Genomic DNA, 25,398 nt, shown 5'->3' on the forward strand with positions numbered 1-25,398 from the left:
CTGAACGGCTGTTAGAGCCTGATTCGTCAGTTGGGAGAAAAGCGCGTCAGTATCCGATGCGAGAGGTTCCTCCGGTTTGGAGACCTGCTGATGCAACTGCTCAACCACCTGTTGTTGCGCACTTTCAGCTAGTGTGGGTACATGTTCCTTGGAAGCGTGCTGAAGTTCTGGCGCTTAAGCAGACTTTGCCTGATCCGCGGAAAAATCCAGCGGGATATTATAAAGAGCTTACGCAAACTGTGAGCTTGTGCATTATGAATTCGGCGGACATAGATATGGTGTTTGGGAATGTTGTTCCACAGCCCATCTGGAATGTCATTCGACATACGGATCATTATAATGAATTGGGTGATTCGTGGGTTAATCTTGTTGCTGCGAACGATAGACAAGTTGGAGGTGCTAAGCCCGAAAACATTATTACAGAACTCCCTGGTAGGATTATTACTCTCATGAAGACTTTGATGCCCGAAGTACGTGTTAATTGGGACAAGTTGTCTGCATGTAAGCAGAAGAAAGATGAGACTGTGTCAGACTTCTTTACACGTTTCGAAGAAACGTTTATCGATCATAGTGGGCAGGATATGGCTACTGAGGATGGCCAGAGATTGTTCGTCGACAAATTCGTCCATAATTTGCTTCCCGAGTTACGCACTAAATTGAAGGATTCTGAGAGTGCTTGGCTTGTTTCTACGTCAGCACAGATTTTAGCTACGGCTCAGTACTATGAGAATAGACGTAAAGATGAGTTAGAGAAAGCGGATAAGAAGACTAAGGAATTGAAGACTAAAGTTCTTCTACAACAAGCTTATCCACCCCGTGTTAATAATCAGCGTGATTATCAGCAGCCTCAAAAGTATTCGAGCAACTCGCAAAGAGCCGAGGTTTCTCAACAGCGTTTTCCGTATGGGCCTAATCAGTGTGTGTATTGCAAAGAAGAGGGTCATTACAAGAATAGTTGTCCGGTCTTGCTACAACGAGCGAATAGTGCTCCTGGTGTGAGAGGTAGAGGTGCACAGCAAGCGCCTAGAGGTAGAGGTCGCGGACAGAACATGCGTCCTTTGCCTCCACAGAATTCGATGAATAGTTTTGATCAGCAGCAGAATTCGTCTGGTAGAACAGTACAGTACTACGTAGATGATTATTATGTTGAAGGTGACAAAGCCAATGGTAATAATTGCTAGGACGGCCATGGACAAAGTGAGGGAGTTGTTTCAGTTCCAGTAGATCAGAGTGGACCTTACGTTGAAGTGATTGCATCAGGTGTGTCAGAGCCTTTTCTGCTAGACACTGGTGCTACGAAGAGTTCTATTATGCACTCTAAACTCCCTGGCGCACCTTTGTCTGGCTTTAATAATGTTTCTGTAGGTTTTTCTGGCGCCCCCGTTACAAATCCGATTTCTGTTCCTTTGCCCCTTTCTGTTGGTCCTCGTAAGTTTGAAGCACCCCTTCTTTTGACTACAGGTTGTAATGAGAATTTGTTGGGATTGGACTTGTTGAAGAGATTGTATGCGACTTTGTATTGTTCTCCGGCAGGAGTACATCTTACTTTGGGTGAGAATGTGATCTCTCCGATGTACGTGTCGAAAGATTGTCTTCCATCGGAATTGTCTTTGTTACCGGATTCACTGTGGGCTACGGGTCCAAATGATGTGGGCCTGTTAGATATTCCCCCATATGTTGTGACACTGAAGGCGAATGCTAAGTTACCGCGCATTCTGCAATATCGTATCTCAAGTGATGGTGAACGTGCGCTTTTGGCGATCATTTATGATCTGATCGACAAGGGCGTGATTGAAGAAACGCGAGGTAATGTGTGCAATAGTCTTGTTTTGCCTGTCCTAAAGAGAACTGATCCTTCACAGCCTCCTGTGTATAGATTTGTCATCGATCTTCGTGAAGTGAACAAAATTGTTGTTCCACAATTTCCTGTTGTGCCTGATATCACCGCATTACTGACTTTGATTCCGGCTACAGCCACGTGGTTTTCGGTGATCGACTTGAAGAATGCTTTCTTCAGCATCCCGATTGCTATGGAGAGTAGGGATATTTTTGGATTTAGTTCTGGAGGGCGAAGTTTTCGCTTTAAACGCGCTCCTCAAGGCTATTGCGAGAGTCCATCGATTTACAGTCAAGCTTTAAAAACACAACTTGATCTGTTGGTTTTACCTGAAGGTGCAGCCCTTATTCAGTATGTTGATGATTTGTTGGTCGCTGCCGATACTGAGGAGACTTGTAAGGATGCCACTTTATCATTATTACGACATTTATCTGATTGTCATCACAAAGTTTCTCTCTCGAAACTGCAATTCTGTCGACAAGAAGTTACCTACCTAGGTCACCTCTTATCGAAGGAGGGAAGGAAACTGACCCCAGAACGAATCCAGGCTATTGCGAAAATGAGTGTTCCTACGACACAGAGAGAAGTACGTGCGTTTTTGGGCATCACGTCGTATTGTAGGCAGTGGATTCCCAACTTTTCTTTGTTAGCGAAGCCTTTGATAGCTCTTACTGTTAAGGATACTCCAAATCCTATTCCTTGGACTGACGAATGTCAGCAAAGCTTTTCTGAATTACGCAATGCGTTGTGTTCGGCTCCTGTGTTGGGTACTCCCGACTACAGCAAGCCTTTCACATTGTATGTCCATGAGAGAGAGGGATGTGCATTGTCGGTCTTGACTCAGCAGTTTGGCGATAAGCCACGCCCATGTGCGTACTTTTCGTCGACTTTAGATCCTGTAGCTAGAGCGTTGCCGAGTTGCTTGAAAGCCACAGCGGCAGCGGCTGTTTCAATTCGACAGTCTGCTGGTTTGGTTATGGATAACCCGTTAGTGGTTATGGTTCCACATGCAGTGGATACCTTATTGAATCGTACCAAGACACAGCACTTAACTAGTGCTCGGTTGTCAGGGTATGAGCTTACATTGTTAGCGAGTCATGTGCACATCAAAAGGTGTAATACCTTAAACCCAGCTACATTGTTGCCGATTTCGCTTGAGACAGATGACGATAGTGAAGAACAACATGAATGTTTCCTAAGAACCGAAGAAGAGACAAAAGGGAGAGTAGACCTCAGAGATACTCCTCTTCCTGATTGTGATGATGCTTTGTGGGTTGATAGTTCGTGCTTTAAGTTGCCGAATGGTGATACGACTGCAGCATATGCTGTGACGACTTTGCATACGATTGTTGAAGCTGCACGTGTCCCATATAACTCAGCACAAGCAGCGGAATTGATTGCACTTACGAGAGCGTGTGTGTTGGCGAAAGGAAAACGAGTGAATGTGTACACGGATAGCCAATACGCCTTTGGCGTAGCTCATAGCTTTGGACGTTTGTGGCGTGAACGTGGATTTTTGACATCGCATGGGTCAAAGATACAACATGGGCAACTGGTGAATGAACTTCTTGAATCTCTTACGTTACCATTGCAAGTAGCGATTGTGAAATGCAGTGCCCATAAAAAGGTTACGGATGATGTTGGTCGTGGTAATGCGTTTGCGGACGAAGTTGCGAAAGAAACTGCAAGAAACGTGATGAGTCGAATGTATGTTGCGGGTCCAGCGAGATGGGTTCCAGAGAAGAGTATGTGTGAAGATACCATTGAGAGCGTGAAATGCATTCAAAGTGAAGCCACAGAGAAAGAGTTGAATGAATGGAGAGAAAGCAAGGGTAGATTGGATTCGAATGGTTGTTGGATTGATTTGTCAGAGCATCAGAGATGGTTGTTGCCTAATGCGTATGTGCTTCCAGTTGTTACAATGGCTCATGGAATGGCACATATTAGTGTGAAAGGGATTTGCAAGTTGTTGGCCCCTGTTTGGCAGAATGTGGGAATTCCCAAATGTGCAGAGAATTTGGTCAAGAATTGTATGGTGTGTTTGATGCATAATCCTGGTAAGGGAACTCCCAACACCAGCTGGTCATTTTGCTCCTCCTACGTATCCGTTTGAGGCTTTGCAGCTAGATTTTATTCATATGGAGAGATGCAACAACTTAAAATATGTGTTAGTAGTTGTTTGCTCCTTTTCTAGATGGGTAGAAGCTTACCCCCTTAAGCACAATACTGCCTTGTCCACAGCAAAGGTTTTGATAAAAGAGTTTTTCCCGAGATTCGGAATGCCGAGAATTATCTGGAGTGATAACGGGAGTGAATTTGTGGGTCAAGTCATGAAGAGAGTGTGTGAGGGTCTCGGAATTAGGCAGAAATTCCACGCTGCAAATCATCCCCAATCAGCTGGTTTATTCGAATGCTATAATGGCACTCTTAAGTTAAAATTGGCCAAAATCCAAGAGAGCACTGGTTTACAATGGCCAGATGCCTTGCCATTAGCACTTTTGTCCACAAGAATGACTGTGCATTCGCGAATGGGTTTGAGTCCGTATGAGATTGTGTTTGGTCGCCCGGCAAATATTTGGGGCGTACCAAGACCAACGAGGTTCAGTGACCTCGAGCATCCTGTATTGCTTGATTATTTGCGTGAACTGACAACTAAAATGAGTGTTTTACGTCAACAGGTGTATGACAGCCTTCAACAAGCTACAGAAGATCCAGGACACTCTATTGAACCTGGCTCATGGGTGTTTGTACGTAAATTTCAGCGGACCAAGAACGAACAGCCCCGTTGGACAGGGCTCTACCAGGTGCTCCTGTCAACAAGATCTGCGGTCCGAGTGCGAGGCAAACGGAACTGGATCCACGGATCTCATACCAAAAGGGCACCTCTGCCCTTGCCATACGATAAGTGGGTCCAGGAGGGACTTGCAGACTCTGAAACAGAAGTTGTCCCACGGTTCATACCGTTCAGCGATGCTCGATTGATTGGAACAAACTCAGAGAAAGAGAGCGATAGGATTTTGCAAGCATCAATACCTCCTCCAGATCGATTGGACACTACAGAGCCTCACCTGTTGTTCGCTGATCAAGAATTAGCTGGAAAGAGCCGCTATAATTTGAGATCGAGAGTTACGGACAAATAAATAAAGACTAATAAAGTTTGATGATTTTTTTCTGTTTGCAGGTTAACTCTCCACCAAGGATCTACTAATTTTTGTTTTTCTTGAACCGCCATCCGGTTCTTGCTGCTAGGGTCGCGGTTGCCATCAGTCTCGGGAGTGTAAGCCTGCGACACTAGGTCGAGGGTTCTGTTGGCCCAAGGCAGCCTTCCTGGGTTAGCAGAGGCATTCCTGAGCAGAATCAACCTACCACCGCGGGCAGCACATTTAGTTTAGGATGGATTTCTTTGAGTTGGAGAGACCTGTACAGACACTGACTTTTAGAAAACAAATATGTAAAATAATATCGAAGAAAAATATTTTGATACCATGTGTATTTTTACTATTGAGTTTTATGATATTTATAGCTGGTTATGTAACATTTTCTTTTAAAATAACGTTTAATCACACTGTGCAACCTACATCTTCACCTACTATTTCTTCTCATTCTTTTCATCCTTTGCCTGAGCATGAGGTAGTTAGACGATTGGAATTTGCTAACAATTCTTTCATCCAACTTCTGCACCAACACCAGTTAGTGATGAACATGACAAACTGTTGGATTTGTGGTTTGATGCCTCATACAACCGATAAGGGTATTCCTTATTTAGTTTTGCCTTTTAGCGTTAATGGTTCGATTTGGGCTTATAGAACGATATTTATCTATGCCCATAGTGTATACCCCCTACGTTCACCGAAAGACAATCCGAAGAATAGTGCTTTAGCTAGAGGCATAGTCGACATGGTTAAAGGGACTAATGCAGTTGAGACTATTCCGAAAGATGAGAGACAACCATATAGTGGTTGGGACGTTACTGGATATGGAGTTAGTCTGAGTGTTAACCAGCGAGCGAAAAGTTCTCCACCGATTTGGATAGTGCCCCATCAGGGCCACTATTGTCTGCAGGGCAACGGCAAGAATCCGAAGGCTCAGTTAGGGAAGAGTGTTTGCGCTGAGACTTATGTATTCGCGTCTCAGTCTTCCCCAGCGTTCCTAGCTGCTAAGGGTACCTACTTTGTTTGCTATGACAAAGCGTATACATGGTTGCCCCCCGACTTCTCGGGCACATGTTTTGTTTCCTTTCTGTTACCTCCCACTTTTACAGCTGCGGCAGATTACTATAAGACGAGAGTTGCTAGAGGTGTCTTTAGTCAAGAAGACACTGCAGGACAAGAACTGGGAGATTTCTTTAAGGGTTTTCTGCCGTTTTGGGAACCTATGGCTAACAGTAGGAATATTCGCCAGTTGACGAGAGTGGTTGAGTCCACCATAGTCGAAACTGCCGGTGCCCTTGGTAACCTGACTGCTGAGCTCCAGTCGGATAGACTTATGACACTTCAGAATAGAGTTGCCCTTGATGTTATTTTGGCAGATCGAGGTGGAGTTTGTAAGCTGATTAAATCGAGCTGCTGCGTTTTCATTCCAGACAACGCTCCATCAGTCTTCCAGGCCATTTCCAAGCTACATAAGATCTCCGATTCTGTCCATTTGGACAAAGGGGATTGGTCGTTGATGGGATGGTTGTGGGGATTGATATCCACTTGGGGTTGGAAGATTTTGATGGTCATTGGGATGGTCTTAGCAATCCTTTTCATGTTTTGTCTCTGTGTGCAGTGTGCTCCTGCTATTTGTGGCTTTTGTGCTACTTCGTGTACAAGGAGACCTGTCCAGAGAAAGGTACTAAGTAATAGGATGATGCTACAGCAACATATCGATGATCTGATGAATATAGATCTGGATTCAGATTAACATGGGTTTGGGTTTATTGCCTATGTAAGGGCAAAAGGAGGGTCTGTGGTTCCGTGGTTTTCGAACTGGGTTTGATAGTTCCGAACCCGTTCAATAAAGATCGTCGGAAATGGACGATTTTGGTGTCAGCAGACCGCAAATGGCGAGTGTAGTGTGTCCGAGTGTTTTCGTATGAATAGATATAGGAGAACACTCTGTATTCGAGGATTTAGTTTGAACCTCCGGGTTCCATTTTGTATATGGCAGCCATTTTGTGTGGTTGCCCTAACATAGGCCCGATGACTGTGGCCGAACGAGTCCTTGAGACACGTATGCCTTAGCTGACTTCTGGGTGACCTGGCCGAACTGACTCCTTGCCCGAGGCCGAGGCCGACCTCGCTGAGCCAGTTCCTTGTTCAGCAGCTGGTCTGATAAAGATCAAAGAGCAGGACGTGCCCGAGTTTATGGTACACTGCTCCCACCTTTCTATCTCCTTTCCAATCTGTTTCTGCCTTTCCTTTACGACATAATCATCGATTTGGGTTGAAGGCTTTATGATGGGTTTGTCCGGCCTGATCGAACAGGAAACTTGGGAATGTGCGTGGTCATTTCTGGTGGGCTGGACAACGGAAAATGGGATTGTCTGAGATTGTCGTCATTTGCCACTTTCAAAATGTTACTCTGTCATTGGTCAGTTTGTATGCACCGAATGCTAATTTGAAATGTTGCCTGAGGCTTGATTTTTGGCATAAAAGACCATGCTCCGCTCATTGAATTTGTGCAGTCTCTGTCGAACCACCCGTGTGTGCTTCGTAGATCTCTGTTCCTGGTTGCAGCCAATAAACTTTGGTCTTTGACGTCATCAAGAAGTATCCCGTGTCTCTGTTTGCCAAGACAGGGGAACTCGAAGGTTTCAGGCGTTCTCCCTGACGCCGCTGGGTTCTAAAAACCCGGTCCTTCAACTCCCAGTCTCTCTCCCATTCACGCACGGCAACAAGCACACCATAGCTTCTCTCTCATTCATCTGCACGTTCTCCCCCCGTCCCCTCCCAGACTCTGTCCCATTCACGCACGGCAACACGCACACCATAGCTTCTCTCTCATTCATCTGCACGTTCTCCCCCCCCCCTCCCAGACTCTGTCCCATTCACGCACGGCAACACGCACACCATAGCTTCTCTCTCATTCATCTGCACGTTCTTCCCCCCCCCCCCAGACTCTGTCCCATTCACGCACGGCAACACGCACACCATAGCTTCTCTCTCATTCATCTGCACGTTCTCCCACCCCCCTTCTACTTTTATGCCCGCTTTTCTCTCAAAACATTTTAAAACACAACCAACAGCCCCCAGACTTTCACATTCACACACACCATCTGCTTCTTCCTTCTACCCTCTGTAAGGTCCAGCGCGCCTTTAGCTGAACCCACCCCCTTCCTCTGTAGCACGACAACATTCAGACGTGCACTCTTTCCAAGCATACCACTTCATGCCTTTCAACTCGCGGCCACACGCACTTCTCTCTCATTCATCTGCCCGTTCTCCCCCCCCCCCCTTCTCTAGCACGACAACATTCAGCTGTAGTAATTAAGAACGGTAAAATTAGCAAAGCACCAAAAGACAATTTTTTTACGAACTTCCTTTGTTTTCCAACACTTTACATTATCTAACAATTCTAAAACATGGAGAATATCTCTTTTGCAATTTTTAGGAGATACTTACTTAGGGTAAAAATACAAGGATACTGCAGTTGGTTAATCTCAGTTGTAAAGATTCTAATCTGTTGTCGGACATCCACTGTGAAATGTAAATGTGGTGCGAAAATGCAGACCACTGCCTTTCTCACATCCAGCTGCACGTTCTTCTACTCCCCACACCCCCTCCCTCTCATGCGCGCTCTACGCTCTCCTTTTTTTTCTCGAAACTCAAGTGAGGCCACAGACTTGCTACATAACTTGCGTTCTCTTTCTTAATTTTAAAAAGTGACAGAAGACTTACTCACTCTGACCTCTGCAACACAACCTTATTACTTAACGCTAGTAAGCACAACCACAGTACCAACACAGCCTACCTCACCACCAGCACAAACCACAAATAACTGCTTTTGAATTTGATGAAAAATAAAAACATATTTTCCGAATCATCTTATTTTAACTAAACCTTTACGTTACTTAGCATTTGTGCAACATGTTCTGCTAAACATCTCATTTGCGGAATGCTATTTAGTACTTTGGAATTCTTAACATTTGAAACAAAGAGTAACATAGTAAGTCTGCTATAGTGGTGGCCATTTTTTTTGGGGGGGGGAGGGGGCGAGAGCAACAAAAAAACGTCTGGGGCCGAACCACCCCAGGAGACTGGAGTGCTTTAATCTCAGTCGTAAAGATTCTAATCTGTTGTCGGCCATCCGCTGTGAAATGCAAATATAAACTAAAGGGAACGAAACTCGCCTTCTCACCAAATACCCTAAAATACAAGGGAACCAACTTTAGAAACACTGTGAAAACCACCACGTTTATTTACACAAACTATTACATGCAGGTAAAATGCTATTTTTTTTTATTCTTACGTTTGTTAGTGCAAAGTTACACACCAGACACGCGTCAGTGCCTGCTTAGGCCATGCACACACACCAACACTGTAAATGCCTAGAAATTTTAAGTGAGCGAATTAAGAAAAATACCACATTTAGTAGGACACAAAAATGAGTACTAGGATTACGCGAAACAATTTTGTATTTGTATAGTTGTGGTGCGAGTGCTCCTTGAACACTTACTCACACTTTTTATCGCCATGTTTTGCAAACCTCAATAGTGAACACAAATTCCAAATATTGTGGAACTCTGCACAGCCCTCACTCACACTGCACACAGGCCTCACTCAGTGCACACAGCCCTCACTCAGTGCACACAGCCCTCACTCAGTGCACACAGCCCTCACTCAGTGCACACAGCCCTCACTCAGTGCACACAGCCCTCACTCAGTGCACACAGCCCTCACTCAGTGCACACAGCCCTAACTCAGTGCACACAGTCCTCACAGCCCTCACTCAGTGCACACAGTCCTCACTCCGAGCACACAGTCCTCACTCAGTGCACACAGTCCTCACTCAGTGCACACAGCTATCACTCAAAGTGAACACAGCCATCACTCAAAGTGCAAACAGCCTTCAAAAACGTGCACACCGCCCTCAATAACAATGCACACGGACCACACTCACTGCACACAGCCCTCACTCACACTGCACACAGGCCACACTCAATGCACACAAACATCAGTCAAAGTGCACACAGCCCTCACACAGCCATCAATCAAAGTACAAACGGCCCTCAAAAAAGTGCACACAGCCCTCAGTCACACTGCACACACACAACATTCACTCACAATGCACACAAACCACACTCAGTGCACACAGCCCACACTCACAGTGCACACAGCCCTCACTCACAGTGCACACAGCGCACTGCGCACACACAGGCACTGCATACACACACCGGCACTGCGCACACACAGGCAACAACAACATCTATCCGCACCACCACAGCATCAATCCATGCAAAAATTCAACAACTATTTATAAAATCTTCGCTCAATGTTTCAAACTTTATTACAAATGCCACAAAAAAATTTAAGATTTCACTTCTAATCTTAGATATTCTTCACCAAAAAAAAAAACTGAACATAATATTCACAAAAGGTATTTAGGAAAGTTTACAATATTGCCATTATACATTATAAATAACTTTTATTTCAATATTAATTAATTAACAAACAAAAAATAATTTATATTAGTAAGATATATACATCTAAGTCACGTAAATACAAATGTGGCATTACAAATGCTATGCGTCACATTTGCTAAAGTTAAAAGTATTGGCATTGTAAATCACAAAACATAAATATAAAATGTCATTTACAAAACCAATAGCTCCAACTTTCCTACTGCGAGACCTATTGGCAACGCCAGTGCTTGTTTTATTTTTTAGGAGTGCTTGGTCTGTAAAAGCACAAACTCGGGATTCAGAATGTAACACAGAGGTTCGTTCTAGCTTTACTAATAATGATTAATTTCCACCCAAACAAACCCTTTGTAGCTACATTAGTTTAATTAAAGACTTGGGGGGGGGGGGGGGGGGTTGGGGGAATGCAACTTTCTAACCTTTACAATGTAGTTCGCATGCAACTGTTTGATGACACTTAACTCACTGTGCTAGATTACGGTTGTAGCTTATGAACTGCAGAGTAATAAATGGGTCTCTGCGATAAAAGCAGTAACCCACAAATCTATGCACATTCTGTGATGTGTATGGTACATATCATGTGCAGCAGCCATATTAACCCTCTGCACTACCTTAGATTAGTCAAAGCTGCCACTAGACAAAACGCCACATCTCTCTTCAGTAGATACATTAATCACCAGAGTTACCTTGACACTTTCATTGTTGCCTGAAAACTACTGGATACACAAGGAACTCTGCAGCGCGTGCTTTCAAAACTGCTGCACTGCGATACAAAACGGCTCCCAGTAAAAAAAAAAAATCGGCCTTCCAGCCTCCAGGGGAAACGCCCAATGCCCGGTCCAGCCTTGATTCCAGGTGTTAGTCATATAAACTCAGTCGAAGTAAAATCAGACTACAACACCCAGGATGCATTAGCTTCTCAAACAAAGAGCCAGTGCTGAAAACATGTGTGTAATGACCTGGAGAGAGGCAGGGTTAAATTGATATGGCGGGCAACGGGCCAGCATCTGAGTTGCAGCTGCGGGCCGCTATTTTTGGCAGTTTGGCGGTCGATTTGGGCTGCGTCTGTGCTGTTTAGTTGCCGCCAGCGGGAAACATCATTAACAACGAAGGCAGTACTACACGTAACGTTTACAACGAGGCACTTACCACGTAAACGTCTTTCCAACGCGTATGCCTTCAACGATCGTATTTACCACGAACAAAAAAAAACCGAAGGATTAAAAAGGGGGGTTGGGGGGGGGTCTCCCCCCCCATAAAAAAACGATCCCGCCGTGCCGAAGAAAACAGTGTCATAAGAGAGGAAGCAGAATAAACTTCCGCTTCCTCTTTATGACGTAAGAACGACGTGGCAAAGAACATGAGGGGAAAACGAATTCCGTAGTAACGCATGCGTGGAAAAGGCATGCGTTGCAACGGAATTCGTGGTAACAACATATAACCCCGCCAGCAGCCCAGTGGGGACTTGAGCGGCCTCTCCAGAGTCAGATGGGCCCCTGTTACCTCCCTTTTACAAATGGGGCAGAGGTGTCTTTCCTGTTCTCTCGCTGGGCCTGTCCGGTATTGTATGCAGATTGAGCAGAGGCAGGAGGCCTGAGCAGAAGTGGCCTCACTTCTATTCAGGTGTGGTTCACCAGAGTGAACTTGTCCGTGCACAGAGTCCTGACAACATTTGCATTTGTTTTATCTCAGTAAAGTTAAGAACGCACTCTTCTTTAAGAGAAGTCTGAAGAAACACTGAAACTGTGTTTTGTGAAAAAGCGATTTTCGCAAATATGGGCACTTTGATTTAGGGTGCCTATTTTTTATCCCAATACAACCCTGCAGCGAGCTGGTCATCCTGTGTGCACAAGATTGCTCATATATACCATGTGACCACACAGGTGGGTTGGAGAGTATAAATGCATGAGTGTGCCAAATCCTGAGTGCACGCATGAATTTTTTAGCATAGCATTGTCTTAGACGTTGTCTTCATCAGTGACTAGATTTCTGTGCATGAGGGAGTGTCTGTATGTACACACCGAAGTGTGGGAAATGTGTTCATTCTCTTGTTTATAAGCTTACGCTGCCATGCCAACGAGTTTTAGCTTTTAACTGTTTGTTCTTTATATCTCTCTGCCAAGATCACACGGTGGCTATCGAGATCTAGCACAGTTAAGAGCTTCTTTACAAAACTTTTTGGAACGCGTTACGTATTCCATGCAAAGATATGTGTGTATTAAATATTATTTTGTGGGGTGTTCTAAAGGTTTTTTTGTCAGGTGGGGCTGAAGTTGTCCTTTAAAATGTATGTCTTCTGTTAGCGAGGCAGTTACACAGACTACGGGGGTTGCTTGTAATACACTTTAACATCTTGGAACACATTATATATTGACAGGATGTTTGTTCGGGTTATTTAGAGTGGTATTTTTGTCTTAAATTTTCCGTAACGGCAAGCGGTAAACAAATATTTTCTCCAGTCACGTCATAGCTGCGAGGTCTATTTTGCACCTAAATGTCTTTCACTTTACTGTTATGTTATATTACCATGCGCTACTTAATAAGCACGATGGATGTCTGCGTTCTTCTAACCTTACACCCAACATTGGTAAGGGACGAATGTCCTGCACAGAGTCCTCTCACTGCCAGGACTATGATATTACCAACAACCGGCTTTTAGATAGCTTTTATGCAGTTTCGAAGTGCTGTAAATAGCAAATGTACTATAGCCCCTTAAGGTTTTCAATTTACTGACGTTTAGGAGTTCTGCAGGCAGTGTCAGTGTGACTTGCACTCATGACCTGCAGATCACTGTTTTTAGGTTTTGCCTCTGAAATCTCTAGAATTTAATATATTTTAAAAGGGGACTCTTATTAGTTCCCGTTTCCACATTACTGTGTTAATTTGCTTTTGGTGGAACTTTTTTTTGTTAAACTTCCCCCTGGCTGCATACATTTATGATACTTCTTCTAAAGCTGTTCACACTGGTTAAGTCCCATTCACTGTAAAGGTTAGACCTCTTCCCAAGGAAAAGGCAGACAGTATGCTGGAATGCTTGCTTTTTATTACTTAGCTGTGTAAAGCAGATGCTTTAGCCTTAGAACGTTTGTGGCATTTCCTATTCATGCCTCAGTACCTTTCTTTGCACTCTGTAGGCATTACCTGATTGATTTTTTCAACTTAATCTATTTAATCATTATGAACAAATTCTAAATGTTTTAATACACATTGCATGTTAAAAATAAAGTTAATATACAAGAGCTATGCTATATTTTACTACTGAACAGGCAGCCACAAGAGAAGTTTTCGTGCAGACAACAGGGTTATGATTTGAATGGTGCAGCAGGTGCAGTGGGACCTGGGCCAAAAGTTGTCAGAACTCCTCTAAACACCCAGATATATTTTACTACTATACAGCCAGTCACAATTGCAGTTTCCTTACAGTTAAAAGGGGCTAGATTTAAAAGGTGCGGTGGCACTGGAGCCAAAAGCTCTATGGATCCCACTACACCCAGAGTATTGCTACATTTTACTACTAAACCAGACAGTCACAAGTGCATTTATCCAGCAGACAACATGGTCATGATTTGAATGGTGCTGCAGGTGCAATGGCACCAGGGCCAAAAGTTGTCAGAACTCCTCTTAACACCAGATTGTTATATTTAACTACTAAATAAGCAGTCACGAGAGCAGTTACCTTGCAGGCACAAGAGTCATGATTTCAATGGTGCAGTAGGTGCAGTGACACCAGGGCCCAAAGCTCTAGGAACCCCTCTAAACGCCAAATATTGAAATATTTCACTCCTAATAGGCAGTCACAAGTGCAGTTAGTTACCTTACAGGCAATAGGGTCCTCTTTTGGCCCCGGTATAGTGGTACCGGGGCCAAAAGATGTCATAACTACTCTAAACATCAAATATTGCTACACTTTACTACGAGACAGGCAGTCACAAATGCAGTTATCTTGCAGGCACTTGGGGCATGATTTTAATGGTACAGCAGATGCAGTAGAACTGGGCCCAAAAGTCGTCACAACTCCTCTAAGCACACAATATTGCGATTACATCAATTATTTCTATTATTTCCCGCTTTCATTTCTCAAACTTTTGCTTCAATAGTGTGTGGTATTTACTATTCTCCTTGTATATTGTCTGTAAATGTTGCTCTGCACATTCTGTAACATCCTCTGATACCCTCAGGTCAAGTTATCGATATCCTGAATAGAGGGGCCATTTTAAGACTTCTAGAAGAAATTCCAGACCTACGTCACTTAAAATCAAGCGACCTCGAATCAATAGAGTTCAAACCAAACCCTCTGCAATCAGGCTCAGACTCGACGATAACAACTTGGACCAATCATACCATCACAGATCAAATCCTCTCTCACAGGGAGGTTTTCGCCGCATGGGGTATTGAACTAAAAAAAGTGGAGCCTGCACGCTATCCCAGCCCGCTGCGGAAACAAATCACAAAAACAAGCCTTTTAAAAAATGCCAAAGGGCCAGATTCAAGAAGCAGCACCAAAGCGGAAGTGCAGCGACTTAGACAATTTACAATCACTTTCGCTCACCAAGAGGCAGATACGCCCGAAAGACCTCAACACGCTATTCGGGCTCAATCCCATAGGAACGCAGCTTGAACTGTTAGTAGATCAACGATGCGGGAAAAGCAGGGTTGCAAGATCTGCTCATGGAACATCAATGGCTTGAACACAAAGATGGAGGAAGACGACTTCATTGAGTTCATAACTCAATTTAAAATACTACTGTTCCAAGAAACATGGCAGACTAAAAACTCGCCTTTAGTAGGATACAAAGAATTCTTTGTCCCAGCCCAGAAGGAGGGACGTCCCGGAAGGGCCAAAGGGGGTCTATCCATCTTTATATCAACTGATTTCACCTGGTCACCAACTTGCATCGACTTAGATTCAACATGGATGCAATGCATCAAAGTGGAAGTTTCCCCCAACTTGGGACTCCTGATCGTGAACCTCTACTTGCACCCTAGCGGAAAACACAAAGGAAAAAGGATAAAACAACTAGTCACTACAATTAAGATATTGAAATCAACCTACCCAAGCGAAAACATGATTATAACGGGAGATTTCAATCTGAACCTAACTCGCGGACAGGAGGGAACCCTCCCCGCTCATATTGAGCCACGGCAGGGCAATCAATGCAGACAAAGTGCATTGGGAAGGAAATGTGCCTCTGAATTGGAAGCTCTCCACCTGTACACCCTAAATGGGAGAGGCCATCTGGACAGACCAGCCGCCCTAACGAGGGTCTCTAAGAACTCAGGCTCTACCTTAGATTATACTCTGGCTGACCCCGACCTATTCCACCACATAAGTGACTTCCGGATACAGGAACGCGTAGAAAGCGATAATTTTCCTCAGACCCTCACCCTGACCATTCAACCCACAAAGTCAGAGAAGGCGGCGCCATTGACCTTGCATACACAAATCTTCAATTTAAAACGGCTAAACTGGAACGAAGGAAATCTCTCTACCTTAATGGCATCCTGCCACGATCTGTTCCTACTATCAGAAACATCGAGCGACACAGTCAAAACGTGGGAAAACTTTGTAATGGAGATCAATAAAAAACATCAATCCAACAACAGAGGAGGCAAACCCATAAGAAAGGGAGGTGGGGAATGGTACACACCGAAACTGCGTCAACTAAAAACGCAAATAAATGCTTTCCTCCGGGCCGAACGCAAAAAAGATCCCCAGCTCTCACAACCCGTGCTGAATACAATCGAATCTCTAAAAAAAGAACTAAAAAGAGAGACCAATTTGGCAAAGCGAATGCACAGGGAAAAACTAGCATGTTCCATACTTCACGCAAGTAAATTGCAGAACTCGAAAGACTTTTGGGCAAAAATAAACTTCATGCTAAATGGCAAACATCGCCAGTTTAACTCAGACATGACTGACAATCTCTGGAGTAGTCACATCGACCAATTATATAACTCCTCGTACAAGTCATGTAAGGACAATAACATCGAGCATCTTGTGGAGCTTTCTCGGTCTAGTCCGAAGTAAAATGCCAGTTCCAAAAATCACTGGGAATTCACAGATATTAAAGGCTACAGGAGACACGGAATTGTTCTCATTAAAGCAGGTCTCAAACACCATAAAATCACTGAGAGCAGATGGAGCGCCCGGTCCAAACGGACTTCCCAACGCCTTATTTAAGAAAGACCCATCGTTTTGGGCCAGTCAACTAACACCTTTGTTTGGTCAGAGCCTACAGATCGGGAACATCCCCGAATCATGGAGAGGCAGTATTCTGCATCCAATCTACAAATCTGGGCCCAGGTCAGACCCCAACAACTATAGGCTTATAGCCTTAATTGACGTGGAGGCTAAGATCTACGCTTCCAACTTGTTGGTAAAACTGGAATCCTGGGTGAGCAGTACTGGGATCATTCCCCGGACACAAACAGGCTTTTGGCCAGGCCTGGGCACCTTGACCAATCTATCCGCGTTAACCCTCCTTGTTAACAAAGCTATCCATAACTCCACCCCGCTGTATACTTGTTTTCTGGACCTAAAAGCGGCTTTCGATAAAGTGCCTTGATCAAGTCTTTGGGCAAAAATGAAAGCCTGGGGCGTGCCGCCAAAGTTGCTGGGAGCAATTATTGAGCTCTACACAGATACCTGGGTCCAAGTGAAAAAAGGAGATGGTCGACGCCTGACCAGGAAATTCCACACAACTAACGGTTTAAAGCAAGGCTGCGTTCTGGCCCCAAGCCTCTTTAACATCTACACTGCCGACCTAGAAAGTGTCATAAGCACCATCCCGGGAGATCCACCAAAATTGGCCCACTCGCCTATAACAAGTCTCCAATACGCTGACGACATTGTTCTCCTTTCAAAAACCCCCATCGGTTTACAGCGTTCGATCTCTAAACTGTCGCAGTACCTTGTGAACGCACAACTGACTATAAACCTAAAGAAAACCAACATCATATGCTTTTGTGGCTCTAGAAAAAAAAAATGTGTCTGGAGGATTAATTCTACCCCTCTAATCCAGGTAAATCATTATAAATACCTGGGAATCTTACTAGACCACCGATTAAAGTTTAAACTGCACCAAGACCAGGGGGAATCCAAAGCAAAGCAGCTCCAATTTGCCTTCAAAACAGTCCAAAAGCAATTAAAAGGTCATTCCACCGGCCACATTCTCAACATCGTAGCTGCCAAATTTTTGCCATCATTGACATACGGTTCCGAACTACTGGCAACCCGGGACGCTACAGCGTTAAATCTCGCCCAATCTAGGCTGTTCAAAACTCTTTTCTCAATTCCGAGACACATTTCGCAAGCCCAAATCCGTTTGGAGTACGGTCTCACTAACCAGCTCCCAGCAAGACAAGGAGCACTCGTCAAATATTATTGGCGCATGAGGGAGGCAGAAGAGGAATCCCTGGCCCACCTTTGCTGGTTAGAAGTCGAAAAACAGGCCGGGCAGCCAGACTCAATATACAAGATCTTGAGGCAAGCGCTGGAGGCATTAAAACTAGATGAATCTTGGCATCTGCCCATGACATATTCTGCCTTCAAACTGCTAACCAAGAAAGCAGTCAAACAATCATCACTATTCATGGACAAAGCAGCAGTGGCTGGCAAAAGCCATGCCTGGATCGTCTTGCCGTCATATACCCACCTAAAACCACAGGATTATTTGAAAGAATGCTTCAGGGACCACTGTAAAAGGAAACTAAGCCTTCTAAGGTTGGGCTGCTTCTCGTCCAAAGACCTCACTCCCAAATGGCTACGGCAGTGGGCAACTCCCGATTGCCGCCTATGCGGCAACGGTGCAGAGTCTTTACTGCACCTCATATGTATATGCCCGGCACTCCAAAATCTAAGAAAAACGCTCCTTCGATCTCCCTTAAGAGAAGCCCAGGTGAGAACTTGCAGGGCGGCGGTCATAAGATGCCTAAGCGGTTCTTGGATAGAACTATCATGTAAAACCATAAAAAAATGTAACCCTTGCCGCCATAAAGCTGGAAAAAAGAGCACCATCCAAAGAGGTTCCTGGACAATAGGTCAGGCTTTGGCAGACCACAGACTCTTCCTCCCTTCTTTCCAATGGTTGCTTTTACGCAGCACGAGTTAATAATAACGAGCCTCTTGTTTGAATAACCATTATTCTTTTATACTTTTTCTTCTCTTCTTAGACCTTTTTTTTCCGCCACTTTTGCAGAGCATGTTATTAATTTTTAACTCTACTCAAAGTTTATTCTGTGTTGTTTTTATGATGTAAATATCTCTTGCATGGTGGTAAGTCCACCCTTTTATGATTTGTTTTAAATCAAATAAAGTATTATTATCAGTCAGCCTCAGGTCAAGTTTGCGCTATATGAAACTTTACATTTAAATTATATATATATTTATAAATCAGGCAGGGTTACCAGCAGTAACTTTAAAAAGTATTTGTCTATTTGGAATCCTTTTACATTGGTAGTACATAAAAGCTGATGCTGAAATGCTTAGGACACCAAGTTAATAGTATTAGCAATAAGTCTCCCCATCACCAAGTGATCTCTCATTTGGCTTTAAAAGTATTTTGGAAATTCAACCATTTTTCTCCAAACATTATCTTATGAGTGCTGAAAATGCATAAATCTTTATCTCAAATATTCACTTTTCAATTTGGCATACATATATTAAATCAGCCAACCTTCTAAATTAGTAGAGTGGGTTGCACACAGGAGAGCTACTTAAAGGGAGCTGGAAAGCTACCAGTAGCTCACAAGTGGAGAAGCCTGATCTAAGGTGTCATATGCCCATGTTACCGCCCTTGTAATAAGAGACCAGTATTGCAATATCTCTAATGATCTATTTATATTTACTTATGTGTGTGTTGTGAGGTCACATGTGCCTCTATCGGTTTCTCCAATTTCACTGACCTATGTTTCTAATGTATGATGCCGTATATCTGCATACCTATAGCTCTGAAGTCTGGTACCTGCCTATATAAATTTGAAGTCACCTACTTGTGTGTGACTTCGATATCAATTACTAAATGTACTTGATACCTATGACAGATACATTGCAGGTGATATAAGATTTAAATACACAAGTACATACAGATCTGTGTCTCCGCTGCCCCCCATCATGCCCTTATACCTCTGTGTCCTGTCAGGTACATGCATATTAACAGTTCTGAGATAATTTACCTGTGCTAATATTTGGTATTCTTGAGGCAATGTAACATCAGTTTCCATCACTTCTGGTCCTGTCCTCATGAAGGGTGCGCCCATCTTGTGGTGTAGGAGCAGGTTGCTAGCTAGGGTGGATGTTTTGTCAGTGGACTTGGTAGAAGCGCTAAAGGCTGCTTCGGATGTCATGACTTTACCAAAACTGCACGTTTGGGTTGGTGGCTTAAGCAGAGATGGTTTTGGGACTGTAGTGGAAAGGAGTCGGTTCCTCGTATCAGCAGCCTTAAGTGTCTTACTGGTTGACACCAGGGGTGAGGTGAACACACCTTTAGATGCAGTAGTGCCCAAGACTGGCTTTGACACACTTTGACGCAGCTTTGTAGATGCCTTTGCAAGGTCTGATGACAAGGCGCTGGTACTGGCTAGCTTGAGGCTTGACAACTGCACTTTGAGGTCAGTCTTGGGACCAGTCCAATCCTTGCTCTGCTGAGAAAGCACATTCTGCAATAGGAAAGGGTTTTCCAGCGACATGGTTTGCAGCCCTGAGGTGCCCGGCTTCTTGTGAAGAGGCGGTCCAATACCCTTGGTTTTCATGGTTGCTTCTTAGTTTCCCGTCCCACCTGGAGAGAAATGAGGCAAGAGTTAATTTGAGGGAAAATAGTATGCACTGAAGTGTTAGCTGTTAAAATAAACTGCATGCGAGGTCACATTGTGCTACGACATCAATTGTGACAAGGTGTTTAAATATAAATTGCATGTCAAATAGGCATTTAAAATAGTCTAGGTGTATATTTTGTCATGCAAGCTTTAAAGCGTTAGGCTGCTAGTCCATGCTCTAATGTGGTATATACGTGTGCACACAAAAACCTCAACTCACACTTTCTCTCTCTCGTTGTTTCTTATTGTCATAGCAGCCAGGCTGCCCAGTGGTTTGATTGGGCGAGTACTGACTGTGTGTCATACTTAAAAGTCATCCTTAAACGGTGCATAAAATAAGACCAAATAGCACCAGAAGGCACTGCATCCGGTGGCTTGTTCTGTATAATAAATATCACCCATTAATTGGCCCAGTTAAGAAAGATTGTGTTATTCCTTTCTTTCAAATCCACTGCTGCTTATAAAGCACCACACAAACGAAGAAGCCAAACAAGTTGTAAAACACATCACGACCGTACAGCATTTGGCCTGAAGTTCACATAGCAATCAAGCTTGGCCTCTGAGATTTCCAAGCCATTACAAAGGTCTGGAGGAAGTAACGACTGCCGTCACTGCATAGATGAAGTAAGTCTGTAACGGCAATGCGCTCACTTTGAGGTTCTTATGGATTATTAACTGTGCCGCCTCCCATGAATGACAAATGAAGTCAGTGAGAGCACTGCTGATATGCTGGTGGTGCACAGCGACAGCCTTCATACTAAAGCCAGATATGGCGTTAAACAAACACTGGAGAGAGTGGAGGAAAAGCAGAGGGATGGAGGGGCTTGGGCCAGAGAAGAATACCTGAGCAGAGGGAAGCAATTCATCAGAGGAGGAGGAGAGCAGAGGGGAGGAGGAGAGCAGAGGGAAGGAGACTACTGGTAGAGATGAATAGAAAGGAGGGGAGGAATGGAGTGTCTGAGAGATATGCACTGGAGGAAAACACAGGAGCAGAGCAGATGAGATCATTGGTGCAAAGGTGTGGATTGGAGGACAGGAGCAGAGAAGTTGTGCGGCTTGGACAGGAGAAGAAAGGTGTAGAGCGGCATAGACCAGAGGTGAAGAGGGGTGCAGAAGGAGTGTAGCACCCTCTACTAATCCAGGCAAACCTTATGGCGATTTTCGTGTGCTTAGACAACCTTAGAAAGCTCTCCAAGTGGTAGCTGTGGAGAGCAGCCTTCAGGCTTAGTCCAGAAGGAGTGTAAAACAGCTTGTTTTACCAGAGCATAATCTTATTGGTATAGATTAAGTGAAAAAGAACCACACAGCATAGTTATAACAAGCATTGGCATAGCCAATAGGTCTCGCCTTTGGGACCTTATAAGTATTTAGCTGTGCAGCACATTATCCTTGGTGCTACAACATCAACTGTTGCATGGGTAAACACTTATAAGGTCCCAAAGGCGAGACCTATTGGCTATGCCAATGCTTGTTTAGGACTTGTGCCCTGCTTACAGCACAAAAACAATCCTGCCTGCAACAGTCACCCTTGCACCATGGCCACCTTGGGGGGAAAGGACTGGAATGCATTCGGTGCATACACTGGCCTAGGGCAGCGCATCAAAAAGACTTGCAGCGCCGCCCTAGCCCAATTAGTCATAAATTATGCCCTCAGTCTCCCAAAGCAATGTTCCCCTACAAAGAAACTGCAGTGTAATATGTTATTGTGAGCGCTGAGTTGGATAGATCCTATTGTCTAGGACAATTATGAGACCACGAGCGTCTCCTTTCGCGTTTGAAAGAAACTGGTTGGGTCACGAGATTTAATGGAGGGGCAATGGAGAGCAGAACATGGCACAGCCATTTATAGTGGCAAACACCAGTCCTGCCCCCGCTGAAGATGAACGGACAGAATGGGCCTTTCTCTACCATCATTTGCGCCTGAATCGTGATAGTATACTTAACTTTTCGTTTGTGTCATAGAAGGTGTAGAATAAATTGCTTTCGTTGATACTTGGAAGTTGATTCCCATTTAGGGACAACAAGGAGGAAGTGAATGGTAACCCGTGCCCCCTGCTCTGGGCGGTGAGTAGCCGTTGCCCCGGTAACGGCATGTAAACAAATGAGGCCCCAGGCTCCCTCTGCGGGGTGAGGCTGGGAGCAGAAACACAGCGGCGCATGAGCAAGGATCACGCAGTGGACATGCCACCCCTGCTGATCCTCAATGGCCAGCTCACGGAGCTGCCACGGTAGCAGTTGAGGGCGGCTGGAGGAACAGAATCCACTGGGCGCTTCCTGCGGAGCCACTGAGTAAAGCGTGGGCCTTGTAAACTTTATAGAAGGGACACCAGATAACGCCGCATAGCAGTTGCGTTGGGCATTGAACTGAACCATTTGTGCCAGAAAGCACTGGCAAGGGAAGAGGGTTTTCCGCACAGTTGTGTGTTTTTTACATTTCGCAGTGTCTCTCAGAACATGGTCAGCTGCTCCCCCTCGCACTGGTGAAGAGGAGCTTTTTATCATGTCATCATGATGTTTGTTTTCCAAGGAGTATTCGTGTAAGGAGCTCATTTGCAGGGAGCTGTGCACTCTGCATTTGAAAGGATGGATGCCTGTACCCAGTCAATTACAGGGCTGTTTAACCCTTGACTGCATAGAATTAAAAAAAAATCTTTGTGGGCAATACTATTGTTAACACATTGATGCGTAACTATTTAACCTGCCTGTGCTTAGTTGTGCGCACACGCGTCACCGCAAGTGCTACCTTGGCGCGAACCAGCTTGCTAGAACACTAGTGCGACGTGAAAAAGTGCTGTGCACGTCGCGCGCACCTGTGCGCGTTCTAGCAGCTGGTCGCCGCTTTGGGAGCACTTCCAAACGCGGCTACTAAATGTCTCTCCGAACAGCTGACTCCGCGAGACCTAAAAAATATGTCTTTATTAAGAACACTCACTAACACATTGTAATATCTCCTAGTAGGAGATATAACCACAATAAACACAATACTTTGATAATAGAACATGTAAGTAGCACAAATACATAGTGGTCTGCAGGGGGAGACTAAACCATATACTAAAATAGTGGAATGCGAACTACGACATAAGTCGAGACTGGACCCAGAAAACGTAGAAGAGTCGGGGACCTAAGGAAACACCCACGGTAAGTACCCAGGAACCCGACGGAGGCTGTGTGCAGAGTAGGAACACGACAGCAGACTCAATTCAAGTCAATGGGCAAGTCGCAGTTGCAGTTTTAAAGAAGGACCCTTCCCAGCAGACCCTAAAGAAACCCTGTGGAAGATAGAAGGTTGGAGAATCACTCAAAATACAAATGTGCGGAGGAGGAGCTACGTCAGCAAGCAAGATGGCTGCTTAGGCTGCAGGCTCCGCCGACCTCCGTAACCCGCCACAATATCCTGTACATTATCCTGACTTTACGCCTAGTCTCTGTGTGCATGAACTGTTCCGCACTCCGATGGTGAAATCCGGAAACTTTTATCGGCTTGTTTGACGAAGTTCCATCGAGTTGAAGTTTGCGCCCTACTCCAGTGGAGTACTTTCACAGCTGGGTTGTAGTGCAACAACATCGGCCAAGGAATCGGGCTGGGTCCGGTCGACCGGAGTGGAGGCTTTAATTCAGCCCGAAATTGGCAGCGATCGTTTTCTTTGCTCAGCATCGACCGAGGGGTGAGTCAGCTTGCTGCCGTGTGCGGGTGGGGGCCCCAGTCCCGCGGACCCGGTTTGCGCCCGCCGGGGTTCGGTGGTTCGGGGTCTCTGGCCTGCGGCCTTAACTGGGTTGACCGTGGCTGCGGACAAAGACTGGTCACCCTTCGCATTTGCACGTTCGTGATCCTGTCTGTCCCCCCGAGGATGCCAGACTCACCCGGGGAGGTGATTGTGACTGATATCGGGCATGAGAATATGGATCGAACGGTGCATGAGCCATCGCTGAGGTCAATACTGGCAGAACTTTGGGCATTTCGCTCACATGTGGATACTTTGTTGAGCAAATTGGACACGCGCCTATCTGAGATGCTCCTGGTGGAACCGGGCACTGCCTTATTGTTGGAACAGGAATCTACAGCCATTCATACAGCGGCCATTTTGACTCCGTGCGAGAACCCCGTGAGGAACCAAGTATTGGAACCATCGGATGGTGCCCTGGGAGACGGTGTTCCCGAGGATGTCATGGTATTGCTGAACCTTCCACCACCACCGGCTTTGGATATAACGTCAGGCGTTCCCCTCCCGGAGACTTTTGTTTGTGACTTTCCATTCATTTTGTGGTCATTTTTTCCTTTCCTGGTGACGCTACGACTCCTGTGCAAGACGCATTGGGACTGTTCAACTAGGAGGGAGAGTTCGTCTGCGTCTACAGTTCCTGTGGACTCACTGCCTGCCGGTAGCCATGGGCTGCTTTCTGATGACTCTTCTTCTTTATTGCTTCTTTGTGTGCCTTTAGGTCTCGCTGGGAGGGGTTTGTGTTCTTGTTCGGAAGGGCCAAGGTTAAGATCGACTGGGCCGGGAAGGGTTGGCGTGGCTTTCATAAGTGTTGGACCTGCAACTGTTTGCTCAAAGAGGCTGGGCGGTGTCTCACTGTACCCTCTAATTTCTTCTATATTGTTGTCTTAAACTGGTCTTTTAGTTATAGGGGGTGGCTGTTTCAGGTGGGGGGTCTAAAGGGGCTGGGAGCCCACATGGATATGCCCTCCTCCGTTCTTTCTCCTACCTTTGGGGTTTTAGTTATTAGGGGCGACAGGCACGCTGCTAGTGGGGTTAGGCTGTAGCCATTTGCAGGGGTGCAGGGTGGGGGGCTGGAGGTTTTTTTTTTATTTTGCCTTTTTTATTTTCTATGGCCTTTCTTTCCTTCTCTCTCTTTCTTAAAGGATCAGAATAGCTACGAATCATTCGGATTCTTATCGTGTGCTTGTATTTCGTGCTTATGCTCTTATGATATCCTGATTCCTGGGTGGGCAGGCTCCGTGTACTGGCGCAACATGGAATGTATATTGTGTGTTCTTTTGTACCGATCTATATGCTCTGGCGCCAATTCTCCATTATAGTGGTTATTACATGCATATCCTTTTTCTTGCCCTGTCCCCCGCATTCTGTTTGATTGTATGGCACCTGATCCTCTCTTATTATAA

The 25,398-nt window shown here is 45.0% G+C and overlaps 1 protein-coding gene across 7 annotated transcripts in view; it reads right to left on the reverse strand.

The window, feature by feature from the left end:
- TEP1 (telomerase associated protein 1) overlaps nucleotides 1–25,398 on the reverse strand; it is a 1,080,103-nt gene that overhangs the window by 1,011,216 nt on the left and 43,489 nt on the right. For all 7 annotated transcript variants that reach the window (XM_086931874.1, XM_086931872.1, XM_086931869.1 and 4 more), the window contains exon 2: nucleotides 19,635–20,236. In XM_086931874.1, coding sequence (XP_086788000.1) covers nucleotides 19,635–20,210 — 576 coding nt within the window. In that variant the 5' untranslated portion in view covers nucleotides 20,211–20,236. The remainder of the gene's footprint in view (nucleotides 1–19,634; nucleotides 20,237–25,398) is intronic.

Source organism: Lissotriton vulgaris, chromosome 7 (assembly GCF_964263255.1).
Source record: "Lissotriton vulgaris chromosome 7, aLisVul1.2, whole genome shotgun sequence".
NCBI classification, from domain to species: Eukaryota; Metazoa; Chordata; class Amphibia; order Caudata; family Salamandridae; genus Lissotriton; species Lissotriton vulgaris.